Source organism: Phoenix dactylifera, chromosome 11 (assembly GCF_009389715.1).
Source record: "Phoenix dactylifera cultivar Barhee BC4 chromosome 11, palm_55x_up_171113_PBpolish2nd_filt_p, whole genome shotgun sequence".
Lineage (NCBI taxonomy): Eukaryota > Viridiplantae > Streptophyta > Magnoliopsida > Arecales > Arecaceae > Phoenix > Phoenix dactylifera.
Genome location: NC_052402.1, coordinates 12,319,167 through 12,332,793, shown reverse-complemented (window position 1 = coordinate 12,332,793; position 13,627 = coordinate 12,319,167). Strand labels below are relative to the sequence as shown.

General features: G+C 36.0%; 1 protein-coding gene across 1 annotated transcript; it reads left to right on the top strand.

The window, feature by feature from the left end:
* The first annotated feature begins 3,368 nt into the window (after positions 1-3,368).
* Positions 3,369-8,580, top strand: LOC120112535. The gene is made up of 11 exons (XM_039132103.1): positions 3,369-3,614; positions 4,853-4,858; positions 4,943-5,008; positions 5,123-5,200; positions 5,813-6,184; positions 6,548-6,666; positions 6,748-6,820; positions 7,217-7,440; positions 7,530-7,586; positions 7,746-7,899; positions 8,446-8,580. The coding sequence occupies exons 1-11, from the start codon at positions 3,369-3,371 to the stop codon at positions 8,578-8,580; spliced, it is 1,530 nt and encodes a 509-aa protein (XP_038988031.1).
* Positions 8,581-13,627: the final 5,047 nt, after the last annotated feature.

The following is a 13,627-nucleotide window of genomic DNA, read 5'->3' as shown; positions in this document are numbered from 1 at the left end:
ATTCAATTATGATCAGGTCTCGGTATAAAATTATGAAGTGTGCTTGAGTTGGTGAGTTGCAGATCCATGGTGCAGTTCTATATCCGGAGAACAATATGTTTTAAGAGCCGTGTATTAAGTAGATGATTGATTTTTTTTTTTGATACATTGACTGCTCACACTGCTTTTGCGTGAGCACAGCCAGCAGTATCACTAGCAAACAGGCTACACAAAGCAAAGAAAACATAGAACTATCGGGTCCAGAAAAATTCTTTCGAATGATGAGCAGCAAATGAGACGACCTAGTCAGCAGCTTGGTTTATTTTTCAAAGAACATGCGAGATCTGGACCGCATGGCACTTCCGCAGCATCCGATGTATGCCAGGTAGAAGTGGGTGCTCTATCTCTTCTAATTTTTTCTTTTATAGGTGCTTCATCAATAAGACTGAGTTTTTCTTCAGATGATGTGGCTTGCCCCCGGATGATTGATTTTAAAGTATACGAGATTCGTGGATCTGTAATTGGGATGGCTCGTCCATGCGCCGTCTGGGCGGGGTCGTCTCCGTCATGTCCCCGTTAACTGCGAGGGCCCGGCGCCCGAAACAAAAACGAAGCAGCGCGGAGAGGAACCCAAAGCTCTTCCTCCCTAGTTTTCTCCATCTCCTACATTTAACTCTACCTTCTCCTCTTCCTAGTTCCTCCATCTCATTTCACAAGCCATCTTTCCACAGTCCAATGGCTTGTTTCGCTCCCACGCCTCCCTGCACATTTCTTCAGTTCACCAAACCTTCCAGGTCTCTCTCTCTCACACATCGCTGTTTCATTTCCCTCTTTAGCGTGATTCTTTTTCTACAATTGTTCTTGAAATTTTTGGGATGGTGTCATCATTCCCTCCACTCATCTACGTTCTAATTATCTTCGCACAAGAAGGAAGAGTGACCTCTCGCTGATTCCCTGTGAACTACCAAGCAACAAATTATAACGTTCTAATTACCTTATCAACTTAGTCGAATAGCTTATCCAGCTCATTGTTTCCTTAGGTCTAAGATCAAGCTATAACACAGAGATTATTTCAGTCAGTAATTTGTGAAAAAACAATGGTTTATGAGAAATTTATGTGCGGTTCAGCAAACACTTCTGCCTAGCTTGGACAGCTTTGATAGGTTGTATTAATACACAAAACGTACGTAGACAAAGCTGTGATAATTTTTTGGAGAAAATAGTTATGTGTTTATTTTTAGGACCGCACACAGAAGGCTCAGCTTGTTTGCTCTATAATAGTAGAGATCGAAATAAAACAAAATGCTATTTAAACATACAAGTTTTTTTTTAAAAAAAAAATAATTCTGGATTCAGAACATTTCAGGACAATAAATGTGATGGTCGTGATGGTTTCCAGCATAGTCTTAAATCATTTACTATGCTTATTAAAAATATTACTTACTGGAATTTGTTTGCCTTACTGTATTTCCACAGAATATATTGAATGCTTTGACAAGTAAAAGACTGTCATCAAAATATTGCAAAAGCAGTGCTTGTTAAGTTATTGGGTTTATTTTTGCCCTCAAGTATGAAAGAGTAGATGGCTTTTTAATGGAAATTTTACTATAATAAGGTGGAAACACATATACTGAGAAATAAAACTCAAATATAGGTCAGATATTCTCACATGTTAAGGGATTTCAATTTTGTATCGATAAATCACATCTTTCCTGAATTGCAAATAAGATGTATGTGCTGATATTAGCATTGGAATGTAAGGATAGCAAGAATATCAGAGGTAGCAAAACAAACATGCCCTGTAATTATCAATATCTCAAAAAGCAAATTAAAATGGATTCTGCAATAATAAATTTTGACTGGTTCATAGACTTCTGGTGTTTCGTTAGTATCTTTGATGATTTATCTCTGTTCCTTTGAACTTAGTGGGTTTATAGTAATGAAGGAACAAGAAGGATTGGATTCATAATAGTTCAGTTTGGGGGATTCTAGTTTCTTAAAAGGTCAGGACACCCATTAGGAAGCATCTGGAAGAGTGCTACCAGTATTGATACTGATATGTGTTAAAAGGTTGTCCAAACTAGTATCTTGGTCATGCAGAAGAACAGAAGTGACAGATTCCAAATAATAATAATGACAAGGCCCTATGAAGAACAAGACTTGGCCGCATTGCAACTTAACAGTGGAGAACCTATGCGGATAAGTTGTCGTTTGGGCTTGTGATCTGCCAAGAAAGGGGAATCTCTTTCAGTACAAGCAATTTCTTCGTATGTACTCACGTACCAAATAAAGTCAAATGAGAGTTTAAAATTTCAAACAGCCTCTCAATTGATATTTACATCTTTCTGGTAATGCTCAGAATGTTGTAGCATGAAATGAACATCACTTAGTTATAGTTCATGAAGCTGACCTTCTCAGTAGGGATTGATGAAGAATGATAATTAAATTCAATCATCTCCTTATCCCTTATTATGTATACTATTTATTTCCTATTTTTTCAACAGTAATTTAGACAAACTAAGAGGATTTACACAGAACACTCCCATCTGGGAGAAATTGGGAATCAAGCCTTCCAACATCACATTTTTTTGTTTATAAAGGTGAATGGAAAGAAAGGAATGATGTTTTTTTCTTGTTAAATGGTTATAAAGTCATATGGGTGGACCCATTAGTTATTTATTTTATCATTTATCTGCTTGCATTTATCTCTTTTTTATTTTGATTAATATGTCGTTCTCTTTTCGTTATTCTTCTTTTCAAAAAATAAGTGAATTTGCAAGCCATCACATTTAGGGTTGTTGGTGGGCCTGGTATGGGCCTAGCTTATTTAATTTTGATTAGACATGGCCTAGAACAACTTGAATTCCCTGCTCTGAACAACTTAGGGCGGTTATTTGATAATAAATGGATACATGCAGTTGCAAGTTCATGTGGTTTCTGAATCTATATTATATGATTTGCACTATTTAACTCAATCTGTATCGAAACATTTAAGTAGTCTGTTTCATCTAAAGATGCACCATTATGCTAATTGGTGACCATATCTTCTCTAGCTTTAACGATTTCCTCACTAAATTTTTTTTCAGTATTATATATGTCGTAAAATCATAAGCACTATACCAATTATTCATTTTTATCAAATTTTATGAGAACATGTTTGAGGAAAGTTTCTGTAATTATTCATCTTGCATTGCAGATCTCCAGGTGCTTGGTGCACTGAAATGATCAAGAACCATTCAACTTCTCTTTTAAGGGCACAACTACACAATTTTAGTCATGATCGATGTGGAAATGATGCTTTAAGAGGGTCTAAAATAATCTCCAGGTTTCCTTTCACTTTTTTAATGCCAACTTTGCAAACAAATTCGTCAAGACATTCCTTTTCTCAGATGTCCTCGACGGTCTCTTTGGAATTTGATCGTGATTATGGTGAAGAGGTGCCTCCACTGGATGTCTGTGCTAACTACAGAATGGATATCAGTCTTACAAATATTGTACTTCAATTATTGCATGAAACTGCGATGAGTGTTTTTCGTGCCATAAAGTCCCAAAAATCAGCTACTAGCCATCTCAAAGTAGCTAATGCATGGGTAGGAGTGGATGCGGACGTGTGGCACCGAAAAATTGCATACCAGGTATCCAATGCTCATAACTGAGAATTGCTGGGTGTTGAGTGATGTGGGTCAAATATACCGATAAGCATTATCATCCTTGTTCTGGTGTGCCTAGTCTGGTGGCAATAACTTGCTTTCTATTCTTAGACATACTAAGGCTTTAACCTATCCCACTACCATCATTTATCTCTACCTATTTCATCTTATAATGGCAACTTCTACCATGTGCTTCCATTTAGACTGTCCACACCAATCTCGTAGAATGTTGCGTTATCTTTAGGCTTTAGGGTTTCCTCTCGACACAATACAGCTTATTCGTGCATCAAGGTTTTGTAAACTAATGCAATATTCTAATATGATCAGATGGAAGTTGAAACAGACATGTATGAACCTGAAGTGCAGTCTTATGTTTCAAGCAGAAAAAATTTAACCTCCTCTCTTCTCTCTTCTACATATCTGCTTGATTTTCTAGTGAAACTTCTAGAAAAATTTGAGCATGCTCTCATGCATTGCTAGGTAAATTGCAACTGCCCATCTACTTAGTCTTTCAGTTGGCCTGCATCATGCAAACTTTTTCTTATGGTGGGCAGCAACTGCCTGCTCCATTTTGCATGAAAAACACAAATAGGGCAGACCTGCTGACCCATTCACTTGATCTTCGAGTGAACCAGGATCAAGTTCAGAGAGAGCATATTTTATCCCACCACATTTCTAAGCATAGGGCGTATTTTACGTTGCAACAACTTCTTTCTATAGTCCATGTGTGTCACAGGTTGAAACAGATCAGAACCATGGAAATACTTAGTTTTCAGGTGCAGTGTGCAGCCTGTACCGTATGTAAAAAGGAGAGGTAATAAATTTGAAGGCAGGTTGAGAGTCTTGAGACAGAACAAGTGCTCTTACATATATTGTGCCCTAGAATCACCCCATCTTCCTCGTGCATTATATAGGCCTGAAGCTTGTATATGTTACTTGAGCTTATCCTTGTGTTTGGACTCATGCCTTGGGCTGACTTACAGGTAAAACTAATGGATTTTTAGGGTGCAGGTACATTTGATGCGAATTAGAGATGATATGTTCAACTTAAGAACCGAAGGATTGTTGGTGTATAGTTAGTCCCTTTCATTCTTTACTGCATAAATCATTTATGTCTAGGTGAAGCAGTATTTGTCATTTTTCTTCGAGACTTTAGCTTGCATGGCTGTAAAATTTCTTTGAAAATTCTGTCTTGTGTTGTCATCCATTTTATCCTTTTGCAGCAACAAGTATCTTCTGTCATGCCAATAGATTGGTGTTTAGTTTCTAGCTATTGGGAAAGGTGATTTCTATTTTTTTTCCTGGTTGTGCAGGCAGCAGTCTATGCCTTGCTGAAAACAGTAATGGAGATGGGGAGTATGTTTGATGATAAACATCCAGTGTTTAGTATGTAAGTGTAATCCAAGCTTAATCGGAGCAAAGGGGTCAAAAAAAGTGAACTTGAAATTTACTTAAGAATATGTGTTATTCATCAATTGCCTTTTCTTCTACAGACTTTCCCCCAAAGTGAATTTGATTATGGATTGCATTCAAAGTCAGTTGAACAAGAGAGACCAGAACTTGGTGACATGGTTTAGAACAGAACAACTTTCAATTCTAACAAAGTATTTCACCCCCTTACTGGAAAGATGGGCATCAGAATATGGAAAAGGGTTCGTATATGAAATTTCTTTTTCTTATGGATTATTGGAAAGTAATAAGCACAATTTCCTATCTTGGCTGATATAAACTGACATATCATGGGATATCAGGCAATAAAAATATCAATCTATTCGCTAAGATTGTTAAACCTTTCTTTGCGGACCTTGAATGAGTCTTTTAACCAATAAATATCAAATCAATGCCTACCAAAAGTACCAGTTCTTGGTTTAACTATATTGGAAGAGATATCGATATCTTGGTTCCTATATGTTGGCTGAGATTCTGGAACAACTTGATACTCCCTGAAATTTCCCCAGCTTCTATCTCAGCTGAGATAAACTATCTCAGTCCATCTCAGTATTGGTCACCTGCTGAGATGGATAATATCCTGGCTTTGTAAAACCTTGGTTATAAGACGATTTTGCCAATTAATTGATTTCTGTCCCTATATCTTTATCAATTGAGGTAGTATGGCATTGCTTATGATCAGCTTTCCAGATATGTGCTTATCTTTTTTACATGCCTACTTTCTGATACTCTAGGAAGATGCTACACTGAGTACAAAAAAGTTCAGTTGTATTGCAGGGACTGTTCTGGCCACCAGTTGTTGTGTTGCTCTTACGAAGTTAGGTGCTAAGCGTATTTCTTGTCCTGCATTCACCATGTCCCTTCCAGACTTGACAAGGGAACTTATGGATACATTACATGGTTCTTCTTCAATAGGCAAATTGCATCGTTCAGCAACAAATGCAGGATTTGAAAATGAATTTTTGAGTCATTTTGGCCCAAAAGTACTGCATCATGATACAAGGGGCGAGGTAATGTTTTGGATGAGATTGCTTGAAGTAAAGCTTGTAGCAGCATTTAGTAGAGAAAATGTCATTACAAATCTGAAGAGAATTTGCAATACACAGGTTAGCCTTTCTTTTTTTTCAAATATTTTTTAATCCATTTGCTTTGAAATTTCTTGATCTTTAAGTCTGCTTACTATGTGGGGAACAAGCATTCGCTAGCATTTTGCTGGGGACTTAAATCTGTGTATGTTTTATGTTCATAGGATTTTATGATTTTTTTTTTTTTTTTGAAAAGGAGTTGTATATTAGTCACAGGATTGTCATGTGCACTTAAGAGGCCACAGAAGAAATATCTTACCTAGAAATTTCTCAATATCCTATTGGATCTGTGATCTTGCACTCAGCTTCATAATGTCATCCAGTTTCCGTCTTTCTTTACCAGAATTTAATGCTCCTATCATTTTTATAGTAATTATTTGGCAGGTTTTAGCAAGGGATCTGGCTGTTCTGGGGCTTTTTGCATTTTTAGGAAGAAAGACAAGATTATTCTTATCACATATGGGTATAAAGGATCTTGATGAACCTGTCAAGGACTTCATCTGGTGATTTTCTTCACATTCCAAGAGTATATCCAAGAAGTTATATTCATTATTTTTTTATTGATTCTTTTCATCTCGTGACAGCTACTTGGAATGTGGTATCCTTTTCTTGTATCCAGAGTTATCCTCCATATGTATGTATCAACTTTTTATGGAGGTAAGTCTTGACTGCTTGCTGTGGCATGTCAAAGTGGAATTTTGAAATTGCATGCAGATCTTACTCAAGGTTAACATCACCCATGTTTAATGAAGAATTTTGATGAATCCACAAACTGAAAGTCATTAATTTATCATTTTTAAATCGTTTTATCAAGAGTTTGGTTTAGTATTGCATGCTAAACTTAAGTCATTTTTAATAGCAATCAACTTGTAATGAAATACTTTAATGAATATATGAAATGACTATTCTGATAGTTATTCTTTTTCCCATGATTGATTGGGGGTCGGGTCATGATGCATGAGTATTCTGCGTGATTCAGTTTCAGATTATATACTATTAAATGCTTTTAAACTTACTCAGAATTTTCCTCCAACATGATTATTCTTCTAATAGGTTGTGAGTGAGGAACTTGGATGGCTCGACTTCTATGCTGCAGTGCCCTGCATAAGGCATCAGGAAAGAAAGAGGTCAAAACAACATGCTTTGCAAGCAGAGAAAGAAATAATTCTATCTACTGTTTTTGGCGTTTGCTCAGATATGTTTTCAAGCTTTATTCACTACAGCAAGAAGACCCAAGAATCTCTTGATGCTAAGTTGGTGGTGTATCTACAACAAAGGTTTGAAATGGAAGCAGTGTGCCATTTCAATTTCACATGAACTTCTGGTCACCTTAGTAAAGAAAGACTTATGCTATGGCATTTTGCAGCAAGAATCTACTAGTTATTTGTATTGAAGATTATTGGGCTGCTTATGATAGATTATGGTAAGTTGGAATTGGCAATGGATTCTTCTATATTAACAACAGCTAATGTTTCAGAGGCAAGCTGGTTGTTTCAAAATGCTTGCTTGTTTTTTCCTTTTCTTTTCTTTTTTTTTTGAGAAAAATGGTTGCATGTTTGACTTTCAAGTTTCTATCAAACAGTGGGTTGGGGAGAACTACTCGAGCTCAATTTCCAGAGCCAATGACACATCTACGAGACCTTGGTACCATAAGAATGCAACATCAATGTCGTGGGGATCTAATGGCCAGGGAAATCACTGAAAGCAACCCTCCATATGTTTCAGGTATAAACAAGGTAATGAAGCTATCTTGTAACATCTATAATTGGGGAAGACTTATAAGAAGCCAGTGGCAGTTCCCATGACAGGTAGCAGTATTGAAAAGTTTGACTTGTTTTCAACCCTTGATGTACAAAAACTTGAATTAATTGATTGGTCTTTTTTTTTTTTTGTCTTTTGCATATGTTACGAAGCATTTGTAATCCTTTGAGCTGTTGCAGTTCTTCTTCCTGCAGAAATTACAACATAGAAGAACGATGAGATAGATTTCAGAATATGGTTCATTCTTATTAAATAGCTTTTCCTATGCGAAAAATCATTATCATAATTCTCGTTGTCAACTATTACAAATTTCATGCCATGCTCCCATCCAAATAAGACCAGATTACAAGCTATTTGACAGTGCTTGCTTTGAAATTGTACCTTCTGTACTAATTTGAGTGACGTTTTTAAGAGACAGAAATTTAAAGGAGAAAAACTACCCAATTAACATTCTTCTTGCTATTTGAAAATGTAAAGCACCTTGTTTTGTCTTTAAGTACTGAACACTTGTCATATTGCAGCCTAGCTGCTCCGATAAGATCCTTGATGAGCTTTCTGTTCCTGAAGCCATGGATGAAAAGATTAATCAGAATTTCTTTGTTAGATCTTGCTACTCTCTGCTAGCTACAATCTATGTAAGACTGGCACCCGCTTAATGTGTATTGGATAAACATCTTTTACTATCAACATTGCATGAATGCTTACCATCTGACATGAACTGTGATCAAGGATATACGGATGGGCACTCAGTTGCTCTTTATAGATCTACTGGTCATGGTTGGTCTTATCCAAAAGCAAATTTTCAGACACAAACTTACAGAGAGGGAAACAAAGAAGATCACTGGGACATTAACTGATATTGCCTGTGCTATTCCAGTTGCAATTCTGGTGCTTCTTCCAGTAAGTGAATGGTTAAGATCATCTTTTCCTTTTTAAATTATTTCATAAATAGTAGGTACACATGGATTTTTCTATAACTGACAGTGGTCGAGTCATGTTTTTTTCTTCTTTTTTTTTGGTACAACGGCGGTTCACACCCTGCGGGTGTGGATGCGGCCTGGTCGAGTCATATTTAAAATGAGTGAAAGGGCCAAAGCTTATATGTGAAAGCTCTCAGGTTGTCTGGCGCAGAGCTCGACTTTATTTGTATCAGCTTGTTTGTAATGGAGTAAATAATTTCTTTAACCAGTTGGAATTTATAAACCATAAGTTTTTCAAAGACCTAACTCAATTTTGACTCATATGCTCAGGTAACTGCTATAGGCCATGCAGCTATTCTGACTGCGATTAAGACACACATCCCTCGCTTGGTAAGTTACATATATGATCATTATTTGTAGTTCAAGTCCCTCATGAACAGGTCTTGAAATGGAAAAAATTATCTAATCAGATTTTATTTTCTTACTCTTTAACACTTCAATGCTTGGAAATAGATTCCATCGTCTTATTCGAAGGAACGGCTGGACGTCATAAAGCAACTCAAGAGGGCTAAGAAGAAGATGAAAGCTCAATCATGGAGCCAACTCAATGTCTCCTCTGTCTCCTCTTCAGCTATGTAGTTCAAAAGGTCTTCATGAAAGCTTATTTATGTCTTTCATTTGTTTTTGGATTTGAGAGTAAGACTATCGTATATTATCATCATGATGAAGTTAAATATGTCATTAAATATATCATCATCATGATGAAGTTGTACAACCAAAGGTACAACCCTTGATAGGTGCATGTGTGCGTGTCTCCTATTAGTGTGACCCATGGTTGATCCAATCTCTATTAAGTTGGTTCTTACTGCTTGAACCCTTGCTCTCTGTGGAATCCCAGTGAAGAAGGAAAGCTAGAGTCATAGAAAGATAAGACCTAAACTAGAGTTCGAAACAAAGCTCGACCTGAGGGCCCGGAGAAGTCCGTGTACGTGAGGTGAGATTTTCTTGAGAGCTGGAAGCTTGGTTTCGTACGTAATGTTTTTAAAAAAATTTTGTGAGACGTTTAAAAATCATGGGAGATAACTTTCTTTATCTAAACTAGAGTTTGACTCTAGCAATATGTGAATGGTGGCGCGCAATCTCCTAAGCTAAGCTTCACGAACACCACTTAATTTTTTTAAAATAATAAAATAGCTATATTAAAAATTATTTATTTTGTTTATGATCCTTTGGGTTTTTAGAACTATGAGTGGAGCGTCCGCTCGGAAACTTGCTTTTAATAACAGATTAGATAAAAATATTTTATAATAAAATTATTTTTTTATTTTTTTTGTTAATTCTCTTGACTTTGGGAAAATATGGGTGTCACCATTAGTTTTTCTAGTATATATAACCTATATTTCTCTATGTGATCATGCTAACAATGTTCAATGATTAAAAAATAAATTAACATCTCTTCTCTCCTCTTTTGAAGGGCATGTTTGGGTATTTCTATAGAATTAGACTGAAAATTCTGTAGAAATCAAATCTATCGGCCCTTCTAGCTTGCATTTTATAAGTGCCAATTCAAACCCAATCTAGATTCTAAACTTTGAATTACATGAAGAACCAATAGAGGTTTTTTTTTTATTCTTACAAAATTTGGGCTTGGTGGTATTGACCGTGACTAAACTCACGGCTCAATTTATGAATTCTACAATATGTTCAACTCAATTTGGTAGGAATATTCAAACAAGTCTTAAATGATTTTTAAACTATTTTCCTTCAACAAATTAATTAATGGTTGTTTACAATGTTTCTAATTCAAAAATTTATTCAGTAAATTATTCACGACTAATTCAAGATATCCATATAAATCACACTTTGATGAGATAAAATACTACGCATTTTTGATTGCGGTGTTTTGTTTCTCATTGTTCATTAAATTGTCGCCTTTTTCATGTTTTGTTTATTATAAGTATTTATGTGCGTGCGCATGCATATCATACCGCATTCTTTTTATAAATATTTCATCATTTAATTAAATATTTATTTATTTGAATTTCTTCTGAATTGTTTCCAAATATGGTATACTGTGACAGGAAACCTTACCTAGCTAACAGTTTCATCATTCAAACATTACTAGTTCACTTTCCTGAAAAAAAAAGAGAATTTTATTTTTATTAATTTTATACATAAATTGTTGATTCATATTTGGAAATATAAATGCAGTTGAACTATCTTATTGGGGCTGAGCTTGACCCTGAGATCATCTATGGTCCTGAACTTCTGGCCTTTCCAAGGCAAACAATACAAAGCGAGATGCAAGGATTTTCCATAAAATACATTCAAGTAAAAATTGCTCATTTGGGATAATTTTTTGCAGATCAACTGTCAACCGGTACATGAATATTCAATTAAACCAATTCTTTATATCCCCTTTCTTATATCATGATCATCGATTTTTATTTGATATAATAAAAGATTTAAGAACAGATCAAAATAATGGTGCTCATATTATTTCATAGGACAATCCAAGGAGAAACAGAAAGAAGTAAGTTGGCGACATATGCATGGGCAAAGTGCATGCGCACGTACGATAATGCTCATACTTGGAACATGTGTCATCAATTACAAAAGTTAACATACCACTTATACATTGTTACATCAAACTTTGAAAATTAAAAAGAAAAAAAATAGATTTTATCACAAATGATAATATTAAAAAATGGTTAGATGGAATCATGTCCATCCATACTTTCTCGTGCTCGAATCTTTAAAACCTATTGATGCTAAGTAACAAAGATCAAATTATAGCTTAGGTGTGAATTCATAATTTTGATGTTCCTTTCTTTTCTTTTCACCTTCAACTAGTGAGAAGTGACAATAGATTGGACAAATAATAATAAAAAAAGAGGCTCTCATGTGGACAAATAATATTTACACATCATGCTTGCTTCATTCCATTAATTTTTCAAGGCAGGCATCCCAATATCAAGCGCATGCACGATAGGAACATGTGAGGTAAGTTGAGTTTCACATTTATAGTGGCCTTATTAGCACCAAATACATGAGGCACATGGAAAAGCGTTATACTTATCAATCAGAAGTCGCAATAATGATGTGGGTTCTTTGTTTTCTTCGTCTTGTTTATTGATCAATATATTTCTCAACCCTGACTTGCACTTGAAAGAGAGTTTAAACATCCCCTCGGAAGGGTTATTCAATGATGATATATTTTGGCTGCAAAAGTATTCCATGGCTCTCAGGTGCAGTAGTCAAATATATAAGCTTGCCATTTTATTGTCGTATCCTTGTAATGTCCACATATATGTCAGATTTTGAAGCTTTTTCTCCACTCAAATCTTAATAATTTATCTATGATCTTCAGCAGGGCCGGCTCGGGCCTTAGGCGACTTAGGCAGTCGCCTAAGGCCACCGACCCACGGAAGGCCCCCATCCCACGGTCCCCACTGCATAGTTTTTTTTTTAATTTAATCTATAGCCTTCTGCCTTTTCCATCCGTCTCCAATAGCTAGAGTCGTAGCTGGGCGCTGGCCTGGGCAGTGGGCCATCAGGAAGAAAGGGATTTGGTTGGCTTGATACACGCCTGAAGCCACTCTCATCTTTCATCCCTTCTCTTTTTTGGTTTTGGTATTGGTTTTCCTTCCCTCACATTACTCCTGACCCAGCCGGGCCATCAGGAAGAAAGGGGGATTGGAAATGGACTTCTTGGAGGGTGGAGATTCTTTTAATTTTCTCCTCTCGGTTTCTTCTTCCCTCTTCCCTCTTGGGTGGTACAGAGAGAAAAGGAGGGAGGGGGTTCAATGGCTGCTGTGTGATGTTGCAGTCGCTGCTTGGGTACTCACTTGAAGGGGAGATGGCGGGATGGGACTTTTATTAATTAGATGGAGTGAATTTCCCATAATTCCCCTACTTTCTTTTATAAGGATGCAAATTCTTTTTTTTACCTTGGCCATGAAGTGCCATGAGATGACCTTTTTCTATTCTGCACTTGCTTGACGGGGTAAACAGTATTGTCAAGCATTATCTCAGTTATTTAATCAGTTTCATGGCCCTTCTTTTAGGGTAATTATTTTTCTGTGCTCCCATTGAAGAATTATATTAAATTAAAAAGGTTTCTTGTCTGTTTTTGTTAGATTCATGCATCTTCGTTGAAATAGTGTACTTAATAGCTATCTATTTTCATATCATTTTTTAAGTATTTTATATTTATTAAAAAATTTATTATTAAAAAAAAAGGCCTCATTTATTGGATTCGCCTTAGGCCCCCAAATGTATTGGGCCGCCCTTGATCTTCAGTCATCTAGCTTTCATTGCCAAAGCTACTTGATCATCAATATCTCCACGTCATCGACGAGATATCATATTTAACCAAGAGTTGTTGGAAGTATGCTCTCGAGATCCCCCAAGCCTAACAACATTAGAAACTATGTTTAATGTGATTTAAGAAGCTAGTGGTTGGAGAACACCTGTCACAATAATATTTGGTATTCTGACTACATGCTATCAAGTTTGTTTTTGGCTTAGATTCCTCCACCCTTCCTGATACTCCTGCAAAATTATCCATCATGTTTTAGGAATGGCAACAGAACATGAACCATAGATCATTATCCGTACTTAACTTGTACTTAATGGCACTTGTAGCGTCTCGGGTCGGGCAAAACTACAAAAAATTATTTTTTTAGTATACAAATCAATTTTTTCTTTTGTTTCTTTGAAAAAATTTATAAAAAGCTATATATATCTGAATTGATTTGGGATAGGTTTTATCATTATCTTT

Bases quoted from the DNA above. Each gene is read 5' to 3' on its own strand.
- LOC120112535 (XM_039132103.1), top strand. From the start codon at position 3,369: ATGTCCTCGACGGTCTCTTTGGAATTTGATCGTGATTATGGTGAAGAG. The intron at 5,201-5,812 runs GTTTAGAACAGA...CTGATACTCTAG, and splicing joins GACCAGAACTTGGTGACATG to GAAGATGCTACACTGAGTAC. The intron at 6,821-7,216 runs GTAAGTCTTGAC...TTCTTCTAATAG, and splicing joins TGTATCAACTTTTTATGGAG to GTTGTGAGTGAGGAACTTGG.